Genomic DNA, 23,589 nt, shown 5'->3' with positions numbered 1-23,589 from the left:
AAACATTGTAACTTAATATGTGTTCCCTCTAAGGCAAATAAGGTCTCAGGCTTTTGAAATGCACACCGTGGGCTTGCTTTCACATTCACTTATTTATTCATTCCACAAAACTTTACAGAGGACCTACTAGAGCTAGAATTTTGTTAAGCACCACAGGGGGTACAAAGATGAAGAGCACTCGGTCCCTATCCCCCAGGAGTTTACAGCTAAATGGTGGAGACAAACGTGTACACACAAGTCCTTGCAATAGGAGGTAAGAACGTAAACACAGGAATTGTAGGGGCTTAACGCCCGGAGATAGTAAAAGGAGGTGGTTTAGAAAGTAAGAAAGATTTTTCAGGCGAGCTGGTTTTTAAATGAGGTTTAAAACTCCGATGGGGTAGAATATATTTTCTTTCAAGGCAAGAGCCAGGGTTAAGGCTCTGGAAACCTATGGAGTGGGGGGATAATGTGGTAATGAACAGTGGCCTGATCTGGCTGGAGCGCAGGGTTCCCCAAGGGTGCAGTGGGGGGGATTTAGCTGGGTATTTGCCCAATAACGAGGCTGGGATCAGGCAGAAGGAAGCCCAGCTGAGACTTTATTCCGCATCTCCGTGCTTTGACTCAAGCATCTATTGGGTCCCTTTAAAAAATTCTCCTCCTCTTTCCTAAAGAGAGTTCTAGCAGTTGGGGGTGGGGACCATTTCCTAAAGTCAACGCGTAAGTTAAAGGTCTGCCGAGCTGCCCACGGGGGATTTAAATCTCGCACCAGAAGAGGAAACGTGTGGGAAGCGGAGTAGGGGGAACCCACTAAACAACAACATCAACCCCCAAACGACACGAGCCCCTGGCGGGACAGGTTGCCTTCCAGACCCGGGAGCGGGACACCAGCACCCGCCAGAGCTCGGAGCCCCGCACTGAAGGGCAAGGGGGAGTGGAAGAGCGGGAGGGAGGGAGGGAGGGAGGAAGCGCGAGAGGGAGGGAGGAAGAAAGGGAGGGAGGCGGCGTCATGTGATCCGCTTCCCTGCTCCTTTAAGCGTCCACAGGCGGCGGAGCGGCCACAATCACAGCTCCTGGCATTGGGGGAGCCCGAGCCGGCTGTGCCGGGGGAATCCGTGCGGGCGCCTTCCGTCCCGGTCCCATCCTCGCCGCGCTCCCGCACCCCTGAAGTTTTGCAGCGCCCAGGAAGGAGGCGAGGGAGAAGGGAGCGTGAGAGGGAAGGGAGCAAAAAGCACACCCTAAAACATTTATTTCAAGGAGAAAAGAAAAAGGGGGGCGCAAAAATGGCTGGGGCAATTATAGAAAACATGAGCACCAAGAAGCTGTGCATTGTTGGTGGGATTCTGCTCCTGTTCCAAATCATCGCCTTTCTGGTGGGAGGCTTGATTGGTAAGTGCGAGAGCTGCAAACTTTTCCCCCTTTCTCTCTTTTCGGGCCCCTTCCCTCTTTGCCTCTTCGGCTACTTGTTACAGTATCACTGCCTTGCTTCTATGATCTAATTAGTCCGGCTATTGTGCTTAAGAAAGCAGAGCTCCATGGGGCTCCGTGGGGCACAATCCAGTCTAGTGGCTAAGAGAAAAGGAGGGGGAAAAGTTTTGGCCTAGTTTCAGTATCCACTTGAAAGGAAGGAGGGGGGTAGCGGGGGTGGGAATCTTAAGCATGGCGACGGATCGCGCGAGGAAGCGCTGGGTTACAAAGTTGATTGCCGCTCCCCCCGCTTTTTCCCGCGTTCCCCCCCTTTTCCTCTCGCTTCCCTCCCAATCAGCTCCCGGAGGGCAACGTAATCGACTTTATTAGGAACAACTGAAGAGTCGGATAACTGCGCCCGGCGCAAACCCAGAGAGCCCTGTTACAGGGCTGTGATCTCTGCATATGTAAACGCTTTGGGTTGTCTCAGCTGGGGGCTGAGAGTTTGCATTTTGGGTCCTGACCTTCGTGCCCTCGGCTTCCTCGTCGCACTCCCATCCCACGCCCCGCCGTGGCCGTCCGCAAGGTCCGAGCCTTGGCCCGGAGCCTGGATGGGGTGAGGTACGGTGGGAGAAAGTCCTTGGATGGCGCTGCGGGAAGTTGGAGAAGTCGGAGGGGAAAGGCGTATCAGAAAGGTGTTGCTTTTGGCCTCCCGCCCTCTCGCGAATCTCCCCTCCCCCACTTCTTAGAGCTCCGAGAGCCGGTGAGTCTGGAGCCCCGGGTCCTGCCTTGGCGCCTAGGAGGGCGGCCTGCGCCCCCCGCCGCAGCCCCCCGCAGGTGACAGCTCCCCCCCTGGGAGACCTCCCCTGGCGTGCATCGCCCGGACCTCTCGAGCCAAACACGCTTCCGGGTGAAGAAGATGGTTTCACGGACCTTCCACTCAAAAATACTCCCTTTTTCTCGCTGTGTCTCCATCTCCATCCATCCTCCCGCCTCTCCGCACACTCGCTTTCCCCTTACCCTCGAGATTTAGGACGTCCCGGCGCAAACTTCAGCGCCAACTTCGCCACGGGTGCGGATGAGAGGCTTGGTTTCCGTATTTCGCAGATCTGTAAAACTTTGCGGAGTGGAGAGTCTACGGAGGGGCTTTCTGCGCGCGTCCCTTTTCCGGAGCCCGCGCGGCGCGGGTGTCGTCGTGGTCGTGAGAGCTGCACAGGCTTGGGCACCTCGAGTCCTGTGCGTGGCGTTTTGTCTCCAGACTTGGGTCTGATGGGAACAAATGAAAGGGAGGCTGGTTCTGTAAATCACCGTAACATCCAAGCTAATTGTTGAAACAAAGGAGAGTGGGTGAAGCTTCACCAAGGAGAGAAATTTCTGGAGGAGATCGTGCCTTTCGCTGTGTGTGTATCCACAAAGCAGAAGGAGGTTCAGAGTTTTCCAAGCTCATATCCTCAATTTGGGTCAAACAGCTTAATCTTTTTATTCCTGGAACCCTCCCCCCACCCCTCCCGTTAGGAGCTCCTGTTTAGCTACGTGCAATCTCCATGTTTCCCTGTATTGGATTTTTCGAGGCTCTTAATACATTCTCTACTGGGAGCTGAAGGCAGCCTTCTCTGTGCCCTCACGGTGATTATGCAGCGGTTACAATTACACCTCTTGTCTCCCTTGATGAGCAGTTGCAGTTAGATGCCATTGGATCTTGTGTGATTTCAGTGGCAGACCATAATTAAAATTTCTTGCACCTTGTGCTTTCAGAATTAAATTGGCCTATTATCCCTGTCTGACCTTCATCCTCTTTGAGGTTTTTGCACAAGCAGTGAACCATTACACATAGTTCCCTGGTATTTGTTGGTGTGTGTTTCTTTTTCTAAAGTTGATCTAGCCCATTATCCACTGTTGTAGGTTTCTTAGGGCACTTGTGGAACTAGCATAATTTCTGGAATCTTAGTACTGTGGAGAAGGTCCAAGGGCACTGGTGAGTGGCTGCTGGACATTGGAGTTGCCATAGGATCAGAACAGTTGTATGTTCAAGGAGGGGTTTGTTTGGAGCAAGTGGTGCCAAGGGTTGTTTTTCCCCGAGAACTTGATTAGTGACCGTATCTGATAACAATCTCAAAAAGTTAGTGATAGGTCTAGATTCCCCTCAATAAATCAACTGATTTAATTCCATCTTTGCTTGAAAAAGAAAACTATCTCTGTATAACACTTCTTGGGGGAAATTGTTGTCTACGTTTACCTCTTACCTCTCCTCCTTCCTCAGTTGCCAAGGCTATGTCCCTAGTTCCGGCCTGAAGGCTGAAAAGATCAGATCCATTTCACCGTAACACTTGAATAGTGGCTTAGCCTTTACCTCAACCAGTTATAGAGATAGAGTAATTTTTTTTTTTTTTGCTGTTAAACAAATCTAAGAACTTAGGTATGCTATAAGACCCAAACATGGGAAATAAATATCAACAAAAGGTAAGTGATATGTTTTCCCACCAAACTTCCCTAAACTGGAAAGCAGGTGAAACTAAGCAAAGGATGGAACTTCAAGAAAGTGAGTGGAATCAGTGGCTGAAGGAGAAGTGTGTAGGCTGGAAAGTCTAAGTAAAGTCCAGAAACCTCCTCTTCCACCTTCCCCAGTGAGAACAGAACTTCTTCACTGCTCAACCCTATTGATCCGTAGGAAGTCCGGTGTCTTGGGTGTGCAGTGTCTTTCTAATTCATCTGCAGAGGCCAAGTGAGAAAGTGAAATCTTCACTTTGAATTGGCCTTGGTATATAATGTTCCTTTTTGATCACTGTTGTCCTAGATGAAAGGAAACATAACAGCCTAGAAAGGGGAGGATCCGAATGGCAAAGCTCCTGATTGTAAGGGTGTAAGTACTCCACGCACGCAGACGCAAAACAAAAACAATCAACCACCACCCCCAAACAATAATGACAAACCACGCACCCAAGGTGACAGGCACTTTTTCAGTTAACCAACAGGCTTCAGTCTCCTCGTGGGTAGGTTGATGAGTTTAAGATTCCTTTCAGTTGTGAAATTGTATGAATTTTTCAGTGCTTAAGGTTTATGTGGCATTCAGACTGGTGTTTGGTTGTAGCCTTCTAGAATTGATGGGGAAAAATTTAAACACTAGGTAAAAAGGAAATAAGAGGGATTGGGTTTTGGTTTAGTCAGCTTAAATCCTCCCCTGCTCCAACAGCCTTCTTAGAACCAAGGTTTTGTTTGTTTGTTTATTTTTGTGCTTGTTTTGTGCCAGGGTCTGTATACTGCTAAGCCTTTAATGGGATTTTTCAAGAAGTCTCTGGAAAGCAATATCTTATGTGGTAGAATTTGGGGTACTTAAGAATTCACTGAATTATGCCATGCTTTTGTAAAAACTTTGAGTCATTATAAAATCATGCATCTGATTGTTTTCTTATGTATTCAGAAGGTTTCTTAAGTGGCTAACTTATTTTGTATTTAGAATTCATTTAAAAATTTAAGAACCCCTGAAGGAAAAGAAAATATTTTTAGAGATACAGCTTAATCTTTAGCCTCCTTAAAAATAAGCCTGCAGAAAATTTAAAAAATAATTTTCCTTTGATTTTACGTTTGGTGAGTTTAGTTCACGGAGAAGCAGCTGCAGGGGTGGTAGAAGGGGGGAGGGGAAGGAGACCATGTGTGCTGAAACAAGAGTGCAGCCGACTAAAAATCATGAACTTGATTCCCTGGCCTATTATGTGCAATTTGCTCAGCTTCAAATTAGTCATGTCTGGGAGATATAATGGTTGGAAAAGCAGGTCACCCTTCCCACCTGTTCTAAAACTGGTAAGAGTATAAAGATCAGGATTGGATGAATAGAAAATTATTGCATTGTTTTAAGCATACCCATAAATTAGAATATTCCAAACTTAAACCCAAATAAGTATCAACAAATTGCCCATTATTATTTTTTTAGGAAGGATTGCTTTCTTTCAAAGGCTTAGTATGTGAGCAGCCTTTTCTTGTTTTTTATTGCTGAGAATATTATATGTGTGTATACATGTATAATACACATACATATGCACACATGTATAATCAGTTTTCTCAATTTTAGCATGGACTTATCTACTGCTTTTCAATGATATAGCCCATATTATTGTGCTATTATTGTTTGAATGGAAACTATGGATGGTTTTGATTGTGGTCCATTCATATGAAGAGTTTTTGTTTCTGCCACTATCACTTATTTGAAAGGGGCAGGATTTTAAGAAATTAAATAAAATTACAGTTATGCAGAGTATATAAGTGTTTGCTTCCCAACACATTAGGTTTTAAACTTGTTGTGGTATTTATTACATTTTAACATATATTAATAGTGCAATACTTGGCAATCCTGCAGTGTTTGGGTATCTTTTGAGAAAAGAACTAATGAACTTGCTTTTGGTTGATGTTACTCCACATTTTTCTGTATTTGATTCTTATTTTGTAAAATTTCATATCTGACCAAACCATATCATTTTTTTCTTTGTTAACTGTCAGAGTATCTAATATGGTTTGTAGAAGTACTGTGCAACCTCAAAAATTCTTTTGTAAAGAGTGGGAAATTTTTTGTAATTGAAATTACATTATTTGACTTTTAAAAAACTATCTAAGCTATCTACTTGGTTACTGCAACAAAGTCATGCTAGTGCTAACAATCTCTAATCATGCTTTCATCTAATCATTCAGTACAGCCTGTCTAGCCTTCTATTGGAACTTTCCCTTTTCCCTTTTCAAAGTGAGAAACATTTCCTTGAGATAATAGCGTGGCTTTGTAAGGTTTTCAAGTCCCCTGCCTGGAACCCAGATCTAGACTAAAAGCCTTTCCTAGCTAGTTGACATTTTGCAATAATGCAGCCTTAAAAAAATTTTTTTTTTTAATCCATGTAGACTGAGGAAAGATTCTTACCTTATCTTCCTCATAAAGGTGTTTCTATGGAGGTTTAGAATTTGGAATTGTGTGGAAGTCCTTAGCTTAGAGCTCATGTGTGTTACCTACCTAATGTGCAAAATATTGATTAGAGCCTAATGTGTACCCAGCATAGTGCTACAATGATGACTAGGGCTTAGGAAAGAGGGGACTTGAAGCCTGAGTAACCTTGGGGAGCCAGAGGTAGAAAAGAGTCCCTCTTAATCCAAGTTCACTAGCAAAAGATTTCTTATGATGAGGTTTTTAATATCATGATAATTCTCACTCATCTACTGGGAATTTGAGAACATGTGAAATGAGAAGCCCTGTTAATTACATCATCAAATAGTTATATTAATATTTTATCTTAACATAAACATATTAATATAACAATATAAATAATGCTAAACATGTGTTAAATATGTACTGTGTGCCAGACTTTGTTTAATTTGATTCACGCAAAGCCTTGCCACATTGGTACTGTTGTACCCATTTTACATATAAGTAAACTGAGGTACAGAAAGGTCTAGAAAAATTGCTCAAGATTACCTAGCTAGTCAGGGTCAAAACTCGGATTGGATTCCAGTCAATCCAGAATTATCAACCATTAGGTGCTCCTGACCCCACTTCCCAAAGCCTTGACTTCTAGGGCTGAATAGAAATGGTTTGAATGTAGAGAGACATGATAAGTAACACTGCAAATGCAACTAATTTCTCATTTCTAACCAACAGGTAACATGTTAAAAGAAAAAGTATCAAATCTGATGATAGGTGAAATGGAGTCCAGCTGTACTTAATAAAGCAGAGCCTTGACCCAGCTAAGGGAGGACAACTTCTGAGACGTCTATATATGCCAGTCCAACCAATTTCTTACAGGTTCTAACCAGTCCCCATAATTCTATGAATAATCAAACTGGCTGAGCAGCCAAGTTCATTAGCCACAAAGTGTTTGAGTTCTGCTACCTTAAGGAAGATAACTCAACTTTATTTTCTCTAGTTAGTGGTTTTAACATATTTATACAGTTATGTAAGTCTGGACTTTTTCAAAGGAAGAGAAGAGAAGAAATTAACTGAGGTTGGAGAGGTTTTTTAGAGGGTGTGGATTGGCAGTGAGAGCAGTTGAAAGAAGAGCCTCTTACTGAAAGTTGAAAATTCAGTTTCCCCAAAGGATAATTTTTGTTTATATATACACCCATGCATAATAATGAGGGCATTTCAAACCGGAGTCTTCCATGCTGACACCATGAATAGGTACATGTCCTATTGGAAAAAATGCTGATGGATTTTCTCTATTGAGAGATTTACTGCCCTCAGTTTTGATAGTGACTCTAAGAGATGAAGGGAGACAGAGAGCATCAAGACGTGAAAAGATCATGTCTATTTCATTTGTCTTCTGTTTTCTCTGAGGTGTTGTAACGGTGGCACAATAGAATAGACAAGAGTGTCAGATGTGGATGGTTCCCAGAAAAAGTGCCTGGATGGGAGTGGAGAGGAGGAACTTGAGGCACTGAAGTTCTCAAACTTGATGATGAAATGTTTTGCATTTTTCCCTTTTCATAATAGGACTAATCAAAAAGAATTGATAAATAACAGAAAAGAGCAACTCATATGTTTTAGAATACAGAAATCCTAAGGTTCTTTAGCCCTTTAGCACTACCTCTCCCTCCCCTCCATCCCTCCCACCCTACCATGTTCCACCCATAATTAAATTTTGTAGAGGAGCAAAAGCAATAATCAGAGCGTCATCTGACCGGTAGTGAGGGATTTGGCTAATTATGATTTGCTGCTTTTTTTAAGATTTATTGGGTGACTATGGAAAACATTTTACATGTATTGAATCACTTAATGAACATAACAACCTAGAGGAGCAGGTACTTTCTCCAGTTTTCAGATGAATGTGAGGCTCACTTAAGGAACTTTTCGGAGTTAACAGAGATGGTAAATAAGAGGGCTGGCATTCAAGCCCATGATCCTGAACTGAATCAAGCCATGCTCTCAAGTCTAATGCCACTCTCCTCCTATTGTTCCTTCAATTTCTATGGGAAACAAAGAGTCAAGTGTGATGAAACATTCTACACAGATTCAATAGAAGATGAAAGCTCAGACTGGCTTTTTCTGCTTCTACCCCTTTCCCAGAACACATACTCCCATCACTGCCTGGGTACTATTCACTGACCTAGTTACTTCCCATACAAATGATCCCAATTCCTAAAATATATTAACCTCTTTCACCAGCTATTGTAAATGTTGGCCAGTGCTTGCAGGCCATGCTGAAGAGGGCTGAACCTGAGGAAATTACACCCCAGCTCCCCCCCCTCAACCAAAAGAAATTATTACACACTGCAAAGAGTAACTGAGAGTTGTAATTGAAAACTTGTCAAAGAGTTGCTTCAACCTGAATGCCAGCTAGACTTAGCATACACAATAGGTCCTGAATATAGCTGTTAAATACAAGAGAGGGGAATGTGGGTGTGGAGAAGGGAGATAGGAGTAGAATATGGATTCAGGAAAGGAAAATTAAGGCCCCTGTAAACATATGAGAACGTCTCTTTGGAACATAGCTTATGCCTGGATTTCCAGAATCTACTTCCTATGCCACCCACTCCTCCCAAGCTAAGCTAGTGTTTCTCCCTACTTGCCTGTTTAAATCCTGGGCCTTAAAGTGCAATTTCTGCTCCCTCTTTTTCTTTTCTACTCTATTCTTTTAATATTCCCTGGTAAAGGGTATTCTTTCTTCACTGGCCCACAGGAATTATAGGGCCTTCTTAATCTTCTAGTTAATTCCCTGGGTTAACTAAGAGGCTTTATCCATAAATACACATTTCCAAGAAAGCAGAAGAAATTGAAAGAAGATGCCAAGTTATTACATTTGTTTTGGCAAGGCATTATGATTTTTCTTTATGAAGAAGGTAACCGGTCTGTAAATGACTGGTTCAGTTTTTTTTTTCTTCAAGCCCCAGATTAAGGAGGTTAAGCTCATGAGAGCTGGTTGGGGGCCAGTTATCTGCTGCTTTTAGTTTTGGACTGAGACCCTCCCAGGGAGAGAGTGCCTGGTCTCAGGGCAGCATCATGTAGTGGAGAGGAACTTGGCTGTAACTCTGCAGACGATCTGTGGTCTCCGTGATCGCAAGTAAGTCACAAAAGCTCCTTGGCTCCCACCCTCAACTGTGATGTGGGGCAGAGGCCTCCTATTTCATGGATGACTGTAGTGAGGAATCCACTATCATGAGGATAAGGCACCCTTTGGGTTTCTCACTGAGCCAGGCCCACCAGAGATCTGATTCCCAGAGGACATTTTGCTGAAACCATCTGCTTAACCCTTATCCGTTCCTCCTACTTTTCTCTCTCTGTACCTCTCTGCTCTTAGATCTGGAAGAATTTAGCCTTGACGTCGTCTATTTTCTATTCTTTTTCTTTCTTGAGTCACCACCACTTTGTCAAACACCTCCAGATTCATGGATCTATTTAGGCAGAGGGAAGTGGAATGACCCAAAGCATTACTCATTTTGGGTTTGAAGGTGCACAGAGAGGTCAACCTGCTTTCTAACATGAATTCCCATTATAACTGTATGTCTCAGAATGAGCCTTCCCCAAATGGTAGATATTAATATTGTTGCAGATAACTAGCAAAAAAGAACATGAGTCTAAATCATTGTCCTAAAGCATACACATTTTGCTCCAGGTTAATTACTTTTGCTTTATAGGCAATTTTAATAGAGCTTGGTTATGCCATTTTCTAAGTCTACAGCAGTTGGGACAATTTGCCACAGAAACTCACCGGCAGCAGAGAGATGCAGACGTGTAGTAGGTCACATGAGGACACAGGAAGAGAAAGGGAGCATGCCCCGGGCTCTGGGGTCTCTGGATATAGGCAAGTCATTTCACACCTAGCAGTAGCACCCCTTCCCCCTCCAGTGGCATCGTTACATTATAGGCTGGGGTATGTTAATTGATTCCACTCTAAAGCTTTGCGATCTTATCACTTGCCATGAGTGCAGCTTTTTGGATCCGGTGTGTCTGTCCCCTTTGGTGGTATCTGGCCTTAATGGAAGCTGTGGAGCTTGTTGCTATTAAATTGTAAAGATGAAAGGGCCTTGGAGACCGTCTTGTCCTACCTCCTTTGAGGAGGAATCGGAGTCCCAAGAAAGGGAAGGGGCTCAGTTTACACAGTTAGAGGCAGAGCCTTGGTTTAGACTCAGGTTCTAATGCCAGTCAGCACTCCAAGCATATATCTCTTTCTGCGTTTCAGCATGAAGATCATCTGATTTCCATCGTAGCGTTAATGTGCAGAAAAGTTCCAACTTGTGGTTCTTAAAGCTCTATTGACTTTCCTGTTACTTGAAAATAAAGTAGCAATAACTTTACTGTCTTCTGTTTGCCTTTGTGTACTTAATGTTCTTAGCTAATTTCTGATGAAGCAATAAGATTATATGGAGTGTTAAGCTGTTCTATGTGGATTCGAAAGAACACCACATAATAATAAAAAACAAAAATAAAGCTAAATTTCTTCCTTGTTTGCTGAGCGGGCGGTACATCCCCTTTCTCCTGCTTGAGAAAATGTAAATTTAAAACTTAAAACAAAACTGTGCACTATGGTCCTTACCAATCCAACCAAAAGTGACATCCTCATGTTTAAAGACTTCATCAGTCTAAAGCTTCCTTGTCTAAATGTCTGTGACTAACATTTGTGCTTTCAGGGGATGTTTGTGGCAGGCATAATTCTGAAGTTGTAGTGAGTTTAGGGGAAGTGACATGCCCTGTATTTTCTGGGTCTATTTTACGTACAAAAGAAACAACAAAGTTGCTCATCCTTTGTGTCTGCCATTTCTGCACTCTGAAGGGAATTGCAAGTAGAAAATTCAAATTGCCGAAACAGGGCTTAAAATGTTGAAGGCCTTATGCAGTTGTGTCTGACAAGCATATTTTTGTGATTTCAGAAGTGCCAGTATTACAGGGTAGATTCTTCTACTTCTTTTATTTTTGCTGAAACTAAGCAGAGTCACAAAGCACTGTTGTTCTGCGTCCTCTGATTTAGCTGTAATGAATTCTTTTTTCTTTTAATTCTCTCTTTAACATGCTTGCCTTCAGGTGATCCCAACCAAAAAGTTGGGATCCGTATCTGTGAAACCCAGCCCTCTCTCAAGGCAGATCAAGTCTTTTTTCTGTTCCTTTTACTCCGGGTTCTTATATATTTTATCTGCTCTCATTTAGGTTAGAACTCGCCTGAGAACGGAATGCCTCAAATGTAGAAAAGACACATCCCCACATTCCTTTCTTTGCTCTGCTCTGTTGAGCTAGTTCTGGCGTGTGTGAAATGGGCTCTGACTTCAGCCCCTGCGTGCCTGGGCAAAAGGAAGTTGTAGATAAGATTTTTACTGAGGCTTTGGAAAGACTGCACCAGGGGTCTTGCTGTCACTTAAAGAACACATCTGTACTTAGAAGGGATCAGCTTCTTCCGAATTGTGAGGTGGCAGTGGGTGGGTTGGGGAGGGGCTTGTGACAGGCAACTCCAGGGCCTTGGGCATCCGTTCAGTCACCCAGTCTCCTAACTGTACAGCCTTTGCATGTCCATGAGCCAGCCTGTGTTAAATCCTCGGCCGGCATCGTTCTTTGAACGTGCCCAAACGGGACAGAGTTATGCTCTATGAGAACGTGGTGTTTCTGGATAATAGTTGATGAAAGAGAAAGAAACAGAATAATTTGTAGATGCCTAAGATTTTTAAACTAAAAGTATGCTAAGGTCCCCTTTCAGTTAGCATCTTATTTTTTTCTAGAGATCGGGAGAATTTCTCTCATGTCACTTCTCTACCCCACCTACCTGTTAAAAAAGACAAAGAGAGGAAATATAGTTTGGGAGAGGCAGTAGGCTTGGGATTTGAACAAAATCAGCACTAGTATATATTTGAGAAGACAACATTTCCAGGTCAGGATGTGGTTAGGTACTGATACCAGCTCTGTCCAGGGAAGCCGCCAACTCTCTGTGCATCTCACGTTAGAGTAGCTCTCCCAGCTAAGCAGTGATGCTACAGGAATTTGGAAGTTGCCTTTAATGACTTGGGCTTCTTATAAGATTCCTAGGAAATTGTCACACTGCAAAACAACATGGTGTTGGCTCAAGGTTTTCCATATGATGTTTCTGTTCAGTGATAGACTTACTGATTTAAAGTGATCAGATTTCTAACTGCTGGCATGCGGTTTTTGGGTTGATCAGTGGGTGTGATCCGGTTTGTTATCAAACTTGGACAAACCATTTACATTCTATGAGCCAGCCTCAGTTTCCTCGTCTAAACATTTTTCCCTCACAGGAGGCTATGGGTTTAAATGAGAGAACATAAGTTACCTGTGCATATGTGCTAGATCCATCAATATATGTTAGACATTTCCCTGAATTAGAAGTCGTCACTAATTAACTTTTTAAGGATTTTTTTGAGTCATCCCATGTCTAGTTAGGCTCATGGCAGCTTATTTCTGCCTCTTAGTGAATTACATAAAATTAGAAACCCAGCAACCTTGCTTGATAGCCTTCCCATTAAGCATAATCCATGCAAGCCAGCAGTTCAAGAAGCATGTCATCCACACATTTGGTGAATTAGAGCAGTTAACTTACTTTTTGATCCAGTTAGTGATAGTTTTCACCAAGGTTTAATTTGAATCTTAAATTTTGCCTTTTAAAATGCTTGCCAGTAGTCACGGCTCTTTATAGCATATATAGCCCAGGTAGCTTGACTTTTAAATGAATACCACTCAATATGTGGAAGAGAGATTCCATCCATGCTTGCTGCATAGCAAATCCCAGTTGTTCTGTTTTACATTATAAAATTGAAGTCATCATCCACTGGGAAATGTTTTTGCTTCTAGATATAATATAAATGACAAAGACCTTTGAAAGTCAAGCTTCAAGGAAAGAAATGATCTTTTTCTTATAAAATATTAACTACTTCTGAAACTTTAGCTAGATTTATCGTGCTGTATTATAAGGAATTATAAAGAAAAATAAAGTTAAAATATAATCCCTGTAAGACTATAAGCTACATGAGAGCAAGGATGGTCTAATGTGCTCATCTTTATCTCCAGTGGTTACCACAGGGTAGTGCAGTGTAGGTGCTCGGTAATACTTTTTGAAGAAATAGATAAATGCCTTGCATTTTGGACCTGTTGCAGGGGTAGCTAAAATGCTTCAACTTTAAGGTCAGCCCTAAAATTTCTAACACTCTATTCTGGGCTATTCTTTTATAATTTAAATGAGGACAGGTTTCTTATTACTTACTTGAACTTAAAAGATTATGTCACCTTCATGGTTTATATGCTTAGATTTATAAAATTGTAAGTTTGAGGAGTTTTGGGAAGGGACCTTTTCTTGTTATGTTGTATAATAGAAACTAAAGCGCAGAGAAATTGCAATGAGAGAAGATTTGAACCAAGTTTCCTGACTGCTAGGGGAGTGTTTCATTACCTATGCCTAGTGTTACAGTGATTACTACTAGGTCTGATTTATGTATTGGGTCTTTATTTGGCCATAAAGGCAGAAAATTGATTGTGGTTATCCATACTAGCTGATAAAGTTTGCTGAGAAAAAGGAACGCACCCTAGTACATGAATCTTGAATATTCAAGTGGGAACGTGGAACCATAATGGAATTTTGTGATTTATTATCTTTAAGAAGTAAGTGTGTTTCTTCTGCTCCCTGAGAGCTGTTTTTTAGGGGCTTCTTTAAGAAGATCACATAATTTGCTTAATTTTCTATAAACTTTTAAAGATGGAAAATTCATCTTTCAAAGTTTCCCTTCCAAGAATTTTGCAGATGTATTTATGGTTCTTCTTAGAGATCAGTAATGTATTTGTGATGTCAGCTTTTCTAACTGCCCTTGACAAGAAAGCATAAGACATTCAAATAACCACCTCTGCATTCCATTGTGTTCAGCTTGTTGATCTGGTGGGTGGGAATGAATTCATCCACACATTCTTCCAGGTTCCTGAACTATACTGAAACATGCTGTGTGGAATAGGTGCCTGCAGGCAAAGAGGAACCTGGGCCTGCTGACTTTCCAGTGGAGCCAGGTGGAAAGGTGGGAACAGAGATTTAAGCAGCAGATGTACACTGAAAGGGAAGGAAGCAAAAACCAAGGAGAAAAAAAAAAATAAAAAAAAAAATAAAAAAACCAAGGAGAAAGCTACACAAAAGCTGGACTTGGACTTCTCTTAGCCAGACCTTCCAGCTAGAGGTGGAAGTATTGGGGAGGGGACACAGAGCTGACACAAGAGTCAGGGGAGAGGAGGCGGTGGTGATGGAGAGAAAACGGGCTTGAAAGAGGCGACAGGAGTTCCTCCTCGGCTGGGTCATCACATCATCATGCAGGCCTTCCCTCTAAAATAGTGATGTGTGTGTGTGTGTGTGTGTGTGTGTGTGTGTGTGTGTGTGTATGCTATGAACCCATCCACTGCTCTAAAGGCTAGGTAAAACCACAGCGGAAATGGAAGTTTGCTATTCTAAATGTAAGCAAGAGCGTTGCGTTCAGAAGGAGGACTGGATAGAAATCCTGGCTCTACCCCTTGGTGGCTATGTGGCCTTGAACAAATTATTTAAACTCAGAGCCAGAGTTTCCTCATCTACCTCTTGGGTAAAATGGGAGTAGTAGCGCTTGTGACATTGCTGTGAGGATTAAATGAAATAATCTGTGAAATGAAAGGTATGTGTATAGTAACTTGCAAATTGTAACCACATAGAATATGCTACATGTTATTTTATTATTAGTCTTATTCTTTTAACCCAAGAATGATTTCCCAGTGTTAAATCACCCAGAGTCCTTTGGGAGCTGACATAAAAGGTTTTCTGCCTGCTCCGAACCTGGATACAATGGTTAAGGGAGATATAGGTGGTTCTAGAGTCGGGTTTAGATTGCTTGTGTGAAATTATAATCTAGTGACTAGAAACATGCATTTTTGTCCCCTCCTAATTTTATTTGTTTTTAAGCAAGAACACAATGATGTTAAAGGAATTAAAAGCAAAGAAAAAAGGAAAAGAATCCTCCTAAAATGCACCATTTTAATACAATTCGTGTTAATTTTTTATTTTTTCACACTTCTGTGACTATTTCCAACTTTATGTAAAAGCCTAGTTAGCAGAGGCTCAGACGTTTATTGTTTATGCCTCTACCAATTATGTGTTTTCTTTGGAAATTCAGCAGTCAGTTCCTCCTCTCCTTCTAAAACTCTTCTCTCATACTTAACTCAAGATTGCTTGTTGAACCATTGAACCATGGGAAATTCATTTTCAAAATCTGCTTAATTGCTGTGAGACTTTTAATTTGTTCTGGATGATGGTGCTAATGTCTGGGAACTGGGACCGAAGCCCTCCAAAGTTGTTAATTCAATCAGCCACTGTGCCCTTGCCATGCCTAATGAAGGGAGGGGGGTATCCAGACCCCTCTCACAAAGAGGCTGGGTCCCTCCTGACCACCTCGTCAAAGATGAATAAGAGGGACCCCACAGTTAGGTCGAACACTTGGGGCAAATTACCAGGGTGTCAGTCCACATTATCCAAAGCCCTGGGTTGTGCTTTCCCAAATAATTATTCAGTAGGTTTTATGTAGGAGCCCAGAGTTTTAAGGCATGGTTTTTGTGTGCATGTGTTCACACCTGCTAATCTGCAAAATTCTTTAATCACCAGCGTCTATTTGGCTCTGTCTGCAATCTGTAAGATCATAAACATCACCCCCAGACTATTGATATTCCTGTTAACCACTGAAGTTTTCCATGGCGAGACTGGTGAAAGCTTGCTCTGTCCTCATGATAAATTAGCTTGTTTATTCCTCTTCTGCTTATTTCTATCCTGCTGTTGGTTAGTGTAATGAAGCAGAAGTCCATTGTGTATGTTCATTGGGTAGCGATCCTCTGGCACCAAAGGGGGTAATTGAGTAGAAAGGCAGAATGCTGTTGGTGCATGGGAGAAGTTAACACCACATGAGGTCACCAGGCTTCAAGCTTTAATCAATGTGGACACAATGCAATTGAGATTTTGAAAAGGGTTTGTTTATAGTGTGAGAGTAAGGGTCAGTAGTTAATTTGAAATGCTGTAGGTGTGTTTTCCTTGAACCAAGAAGGTACAGAGCATGTGTCATAGAGGATTGTAAATATCCTCAAGGGAGGGATGTAATTGGGGTGGAGGCTTAAAAAGAAGGGAATTTAAGAACTTCAGTGGGCTTATTATTGACCCATCCATGTTTCATTTAAACTTTTACCATTCTTCACAATGGGAAAAAGACTGTAGGAAAAAACCCTATAAAAGTCCATAGTACAGAGGCACAGCCCTACCAAGAAACAACTCTTTTTTTTTTTTTTTTAAAGCAATGCTTTCCTTTAGGAAGATATTTGGAGTGCTATAAAAGATTGCACTAAGGGTACTTAGTAGTACTAATATTACTCTTAGTATTAGGTGCTAATTCTCAAAGAATTCCCACTCTCAAAAGTTTACATCTTTTAGGATTTTTAATTGCCGTGGCTTGAATGAGATAATATGAAAACCCTTAACCCCTCTACTCATTTATGCTGCTGCCTCTTTCCATTTCAGGCTCCAGTCTAAATGAGGCATGTATGTCTGCTTTTTGGATTATCTTTGACATTTCTCCCTATTATTTAATTACCTAAGTTTCAACAGCTAGAAACACCATGCTTTTATAATCACTATTCCAATTTGAAAGTAGAGAGGGCCCTATCCTTTTGTTGCAGGGAAACTCTGCAGGCCAATGTCTGGTTTTCAGAAATGACTACAGGAAAAGAACGTGAAGGCTATGGCAGAGCCAAAGACTAGACACAGACTCAGAGATGCTTTGTTAAGTGCATGTTAAACCTAGGTGATGACTTCATACTCCTAATACCTCATATTTGTATAGTGCTTTTATCCTTCTTCAAAGCACGTTCATAGAAATGATCTCATTTGATCTTAATAACAGCACTCTGAGACAGGTCAGTCCACCAGGAATATTCACATTTTAAAGTTATGGAAACTGAAATGGAGAATAGCTGTGTTTGTGATTAGTTTTGTTTGAGAAGGGTTGATTTGGTAAGATTTATTTGTGGTGGAGTTACTCAGGATTTGAAGATTAATTGCTACATGATGATATAGGATAAAGAGTAGTAAAAAGCTTAGTTTTTTAATATAGAGAATTAAGTCTTACAGAAGTTGCTGTATATTAAGCAAACATTACTTTCTGAGCTATCTTCTAGGACAAGTACATGTCACCTGTGGTCCATCATCTTTAATTTCCCCATGTAACACTCACCTGCTCCCTTAAACAATTGTTAAGCAAATATGTCAAAAATATCTCTTTGAAGGAACAACAAATTTTAGCCTGTTGAAGGTGTCCAGATATTTTGACCTTTCCCTGGGCAGATCTGGGTCTTTAGAACCCTATGGAAAATCTTAAAGAAGGAGCCAGGGAGCACCTAGAGATGAGAGTGAAATTAATTTACTAATTTTAGCTAGTAAATGGTGCTGTGGTATGGTCACCCACTTAGTAACTCTTACATGGTATGCCTTTCTCCCTTAAAGTCATGCCAACAAGTATGCATTGAAAAGCCATTTTTGGTGTTGGTATGATAGCCCATAGAATGGATTACCATAGTTGGTTTACCTAATCTCCTACTGTTGGACATTGATGTTATTTCCAGTTTGGGGGCTATATAATAGCAATACTGGGAAAACCTCCCATGTAGTTAAATTTTTATTCATACCCTTAATTATTTTCTTAGCAATTTCACTTCTGTGAATTTATCTGAGGTCAAAAATCATGCCCATTTTTAAAGATCTTGATAATCTCCATCTTGCCCCTCGAGATCAATGATAACCATCACATATACCTCATAAGTCAATCCTGGGAGTGTCCATATCCCTGCATCTTGGCCAGTACTGGGCATTAATTTTATTTTTAAAAATTTTGCTAATGTGCCAAGAATATTTTTTTCTTTTAATTTACATTTCTTTGATTACTAGTGAGGGTGAACCTATTTTCATATACTTATTGGCTACTTATACTCTTTTGTGACTTGCCTGGTTGTTTCCTTCCTTTAGTATACTATTTTCAAAGTTGATCATCCTTGTAATACAACTTGTTAGAGATTAGGGAAAGAGGGAAGACTTCCGGAGGAGGATGATTCAGCCTAATTCTGTTGATAGCAGGATCCTGCATTTCCTTTGTGGTACCTCCCCTTTCCCACTCTCAGACCATGAGCTTTAAGAGAATCTTCATCTCTGACTCCAGTTATGGACATGTGACCAAGCCACAGGGGACACGTGGCTCAATTTAGTCTAATCAGAATGAAGTCTGAGATTTGTTGTGGAAGCTACCAGGAAGAGATGTCTTCTCTGTTTATTACTGAACCTGAACCCAGATAATATGAGCCTGGAACTGCTGGAGCCCTTCCAATGAAGTCTGAAAATGAAGCTAGTAAAATATGATAGAATTCAGTGACTGCAGAGAGATGAGGTCTGTTGATATAATTTGATTTCTCAAAACAACCACTATCTAAAGACCATGCTGTCTCTGGACATTTTTCATCTTCACCTTGCTAATTGATTAATTTAATTTTTGCTCAAGCAGCTTTGTGCAGGGTTTCCTTTCTTTTGCAACCAAAAGACCCCAGACTGATTTACTTACTATGCCTTTGGTTTAAAGATAGGCCAATGGAGACTGCTGCTATATCGTAGAAGGTGTATTTGGAGAGTTTGCTCATCTTAGGTCTTTGGTAACAATTAAAAAATAAAATTAGGTATGGAACCAACTTCTGTTAGGCACAGCTCTTCCAACTATAGCAGTAGTTGAAATGGTGTGTGTGTGTGTGTGTGTGTTGTATCACGGTTGGAGCACCAACTGGCTGGTGAAGATCACTAGTGACAATTCTTGGAACTTGGCCAGGCTGTTGGCTTTGAAGCAAAGCTCATTGCAACATGTACTCCTGCTGAGCTAGATGTGTGTGTGAAATGGATGGCAAGAGGATGTCCCAGCAGCTAAAATGAAGTTCTTGACGGCACCACAGGAGAAGCTTAATGACTGCCCAAGCAGGCTAGTGTTTGGGGGGATGGTTGGGCAACTTGAGTAGGTGTTATGATGACTCGAGGTTTCTTTGGGGCATCCAGAAATCTGTGAGGCAGAACAAAGGTTGAGCTGGCACATGTTACTACAATCTCTGAGCTGGGATAGTCATGGGCTCCAGAAGGGATGCACACATGGATCTTGCCTTTGGGCAACTTAACTTTGATTAGAGAGATAAGAGCGATAAAAGAAGATAGTCTGTTGTCAAGGTCAAAGTGGGTGAAATGGACTAAGTGCTCTAAGTATTTTTTAGATCAGATATAAAGATTTTTTTGAAGAATTAGGGAGTTTGACCTGGGCCTTCGCAGTGTGGGTGGTCATTGGAAGCACAATTTGATGTACATAATTCAAGACAAGATTCAAGTCATTCAAGGCACTGAATTAAGAGCAAGCTTAATAGAAAAAGCTATGAGCAGAGTATCAAGAGATCTGGCTCTAGCCCCATTTGCCTCCTTAGACATATCATTTAATCTCTCCTGCTTCTTCTTGCCTTTGATTATTTGCTGAGTAGACCTGGTAATGCTTTCCCTTGGCAAATAAAGACAGAGGCATGTCTTTCTCAAAGCCAAATACGTTGGCTTTTTCCACCCATTTCTTTTCTTTTTGTTAAAGGCATTAAAGTAAGTCCTCAGAGTCTTTAGGTTACCGGCAGATTAGAAATTTGTTTAGATGGTGATTAAGGTATATCTTAGCACTTTGCTAAATTCTGGGGAACATAAAGAGGCACAAATCATGATAATCTGCTCATCTGTCGTGTCATGGAGAGAAAGCGTGAAGTTAATGAGTTGAGATCTCAGGGAACCTATTTCTCACCAGCTATGAGACTAGGTTTGCTTTTAGTATCTTGTCTGTACCCTACCATAGATCTGTAAATCGGTAAATAAGAGGATGTGTATGAAGGCAAGACACTTATCTTTTGTAATGTACCAAAGACAAACGAGGTGGCACCGTTTTAGCTGAGTAGACAGGCAGGACATATATAAAAATATCATTAATAAAACAGAGCATGGTGTGGTAAAAATATTAGGTAATATTAATTGAGCACTTACTATGTGCTAGGCAATGTGCTAAGTGTTTTATATGCATTATATTGGCCCACTAACATGGTTGAACTGGAACTAGAATCTTTGTTTCACTTGCTGTTTTCATGTTTAAAGGTCTAGAGAGACTGAACGATCCTTAAAGCACTGATTTGGACTTCTTTAACTCGATAATTGTATTTTCTTTAAAAACTGTAAGTTCGAAAAGCGGTGGAGTTTTAGGGACAAAACCTGGGGGTGGTTGTAAATTGACCAGAAGGTTTACAAATATCCATAAGGACGGGCATTGTGTTAGACATTGTGGGCAAATCCATTCAGCCTAGGGCCTTCCGTCTGTATTTCCCTTTGTGAATTCTTTTGCTGAATGTCCCATCATCCTTTGTGAGATGAGGTCCTGTTCATCCTGTCTGCTTTCACGACATAAATGTTTTAGGAACTCTCCACAGACTGGCGGGATTGTCTCTTTGGGCTATGAACAGATTGTGTGGGTGATGAGACAAGTAGGAAAAGACTCAGCAATCAAAAAAGGGGGGTGGAAATCTCTTTCTCTGGCTCTCAGAATGGAGCTTGGACACAAAGGGAACTTCGTTAATCATGCCTCCTTTGTAATCAGAATGGTGGAGGCATTTTTTTTTAAACCACTATTATTTTGTCCTTTGTCTCGTCTGAGTGAAACCAATTGTTAATAGCTAATCGAGGGGTTAAAAATTTCCCAGACATGGCCAGGCAGAATCAACTTCACTTGATAAAGTAGTGGGTTGATTCTGGTTGGAAAACCAAGTCAGGTGTGGTGACAGGCTTCTTGCAGACGTGGTGCTGGTCTGATAGGATACCCTTGTCCAAGATCTACATGGTGGCAGCTTTGTGCTTAGTTGATGAAAATTTCATGCGTGTGTGAGAAATGGGGAAGAGATAGGTAAGACTTGGGGGTTTTGGTGACTTAGGATTCAGTCACTTTGTAGTACTAAGTCCCTAAAACAAGCACTGAGTGGACAACTCCAAACATCTCAATTTCCTGAGCAACTTGGACAGTTTACTTGTGTAACCTTTCTGTAGTTGCTTTCTTAGAAATCAAAGGAGGATAATAATCTTTGGTACCCACTTAATGGGTGTAAAATAATGAGAATGTAAATGCTTTGAGTGCCCTAGAGATGAAGAGATAGGGAAAATTCTCTTAATGTATTATTCATATATAATATGGTAAGATGAATCAGTATGGTTTTTTTTTTGAAAACCTGTTATTATTTTAGCACCTCCTCCCTTTTACAAGGGAGGTTGTGTGCCTTAGCAGAAGTTGACTTTGTAACAATTTTATTTTCGAAGACAGGTCCAGCAAATTTACAATGTGGTGGGTTTTCCAAGAGGAAAGGTTGAGGTTAGTTAGCCCTGTCCTATCCATTCCCTGAATCTGGTGGTGAGTTGTTTTATAACGAATTGTTGGTTGAGGGCAAGTCAAGGATAGTGAAACCAAAGGCAATATTAGTGTTTAGAAGAAAGCTGTCAACTGTTATTCTAGCTATTCCTTACCTGGATGTTTGTCTATTTTCTTTAAAAAATTGAATGGATTGTTTAAATCAGATAGTGAGAGCTGGCTGTAAATTCCAAGAAAGAGGCATCACAGTGTCTTAGGGTTGGAAGACAAAAGAAAGAGCTGCTTGATTCTTGGTCCTTTTTTTAAAACCCTACTGCCCTACCCCTTGGTCATCTATTCAGAAGAGAAAAAAATCCCCCACAAGGTCTTCCCCTCTTATCTGGTACCACCTAAATGATATTTTCTTCCCAGGCAAGATGGGAGTCTACCTCTCCTATTATGGCAATGAACTGCTGGTGCTTTTTTGCCCAATGGAGATCCCCACCTTTCCCACACTCCATTTGTCTGTTTTCAGCAGGAATCCACAATTTCCCAATTCTTTAGAGAAACAGAGATTCTTGTTTTGTAAGGGTCCTGGGAATTTGTCTAGTCTAACCTCACCCACACTGGGGTCTCCCCAACACAGACGACCTCCCTGGCAGCCTTTTTTCCATTCCAGTGACGGTTGCTCAACAGACAATTAAAATTGTTTAATTTTTCAATCTAGTTGAAACACTATGATGGTTAAATGTTCTTTCTTATAATTCAATGGAAAACTGGTTTCCATTACCACATTGTATTTTCCACTCATGAATCCTGGATTTTCCTTTTGGAATAATCTAGAATATGTGCTGCTTCCCTTTTGTTAGATGGTGGCCTTTCAAATAATTGAAGATGACTATCATTTCTCTCTGACTTTCCCTTTTCCAGGTGAAAACACCATTGTCTGGTAAGATTCCTTACCAGAATCTTGCTGTCCCTGTCTGGTGATTGTATTCCCAGGCAAGATTAAGTTTACCTCTGCTACCATGGCAACCAGCTACTGCTTGTTGTTTCTACTTAGAGGAAACCACCATTTTCCTGTCTTCAGTAGAAAATCCATAATTCAAAAATCAACTTGTTAGTGTCCTTAGAACAAACACGCCTCTATTACTGGTGATCAGCTTAGTTCAGAGAGCACCGAGTTCTACAACAGTCTATGTGCTGGCCTCCCCATTTTAACTCATGTAACTTACGCCAAATGTACTTCGCATATATGTCTGCACTGGTTTTTCTCATTAGGAGAAATAGGGTGACCTGAGACGGAGAGAGACTCTGGACTCAGATGGATTTAGGTTCAAACCCCAGCTCAACCCTTTATTGGCTGTGACCTTGGTTGAGTTATTTACATTTTCAGAGCCTCATTTTACTCATCTCTAAATGGAGATAATGATATCTACCACTTACTGCTGTATAAGAATGAAAATCAATCCAGTTAAATCCCCTAGCCTGCTTCCTGGCACATATGAAATACCCAACGATTGGTAGCTGTTATAATCATTTATAATTTGTAGATGACAACCTGATGCCTGATGCAGCCAGTCCAGCATGCAGGCAACTGTGATGGTTATGGATTATTCAGAGCTTGGAATCCCCGTAGTTGCAAACTCTGAAAAGGGAGTGTCGCAAATTGGCTTAGTGGGGTATGAATTTTTCTCTGAAGCCCGAGTGATTGGGATAAAGCCGGGGTTCTCAACCAGGAGTAATTTTTCCCCCCAGGGGATATTTGGCAATGTCTAGAGACATTTTTGATTTGCACTACATTCGGGAGGAGGAGAGAAGATG

At 41.4% G+C, this 23,589-nt stretch overlaps 1 protein-coding gene across 4 annotated transcripts in view; it reads left to right on the top strand.

The window, feature by feature from the left end:
• The first annotated feature begins 998 nt into the window (after window positions 1-998).
• WLS (Wnt ligand secretion mediator) overlaps window positions 999-23,589 on the top strand; it is a 108,908-nt gene continuing 86,317 nt past the window's right edge. For 2 of the 4 annotated variants that reach the window (XM_057540782.1, XM_007182903.2), the window contains exon 1: window positions 1,001-1,368. In XM_057540782.1, the coding sequence (XP_057396765.1) occupies window positions 1,263-1,368 (106 nt within the window). In that variant the 5' untranslated portion in view covers window positions 1,001-1,262. Of the gene's footprint in view, window positions 1,369-23,589 lie in introns of all 4 variants that reach the window. The other 2 variants (XM_057540774.1, XM_007182905.3) reach the window with 2 other exon arrangements.

The sequence above is a fragment of the Balaenoptera acutorostrata genome, chromosome 1 (assembly GCF_949987535.1).
Source record: "Balaenoptera acutorostrata chromosome 1, mBalAcu1.1, whole genome shotgun sequence".
Lineage (NCBI taxonomy): Eukaryota > Metazoa > Chordata > Mammalia > Artiodactyla > Balaenopteridae > Balaenoptera > Balaenoptera acutorostrata.
This window is presented reverse-complemented; position numbering and strand designations above follow the sequence as displayed.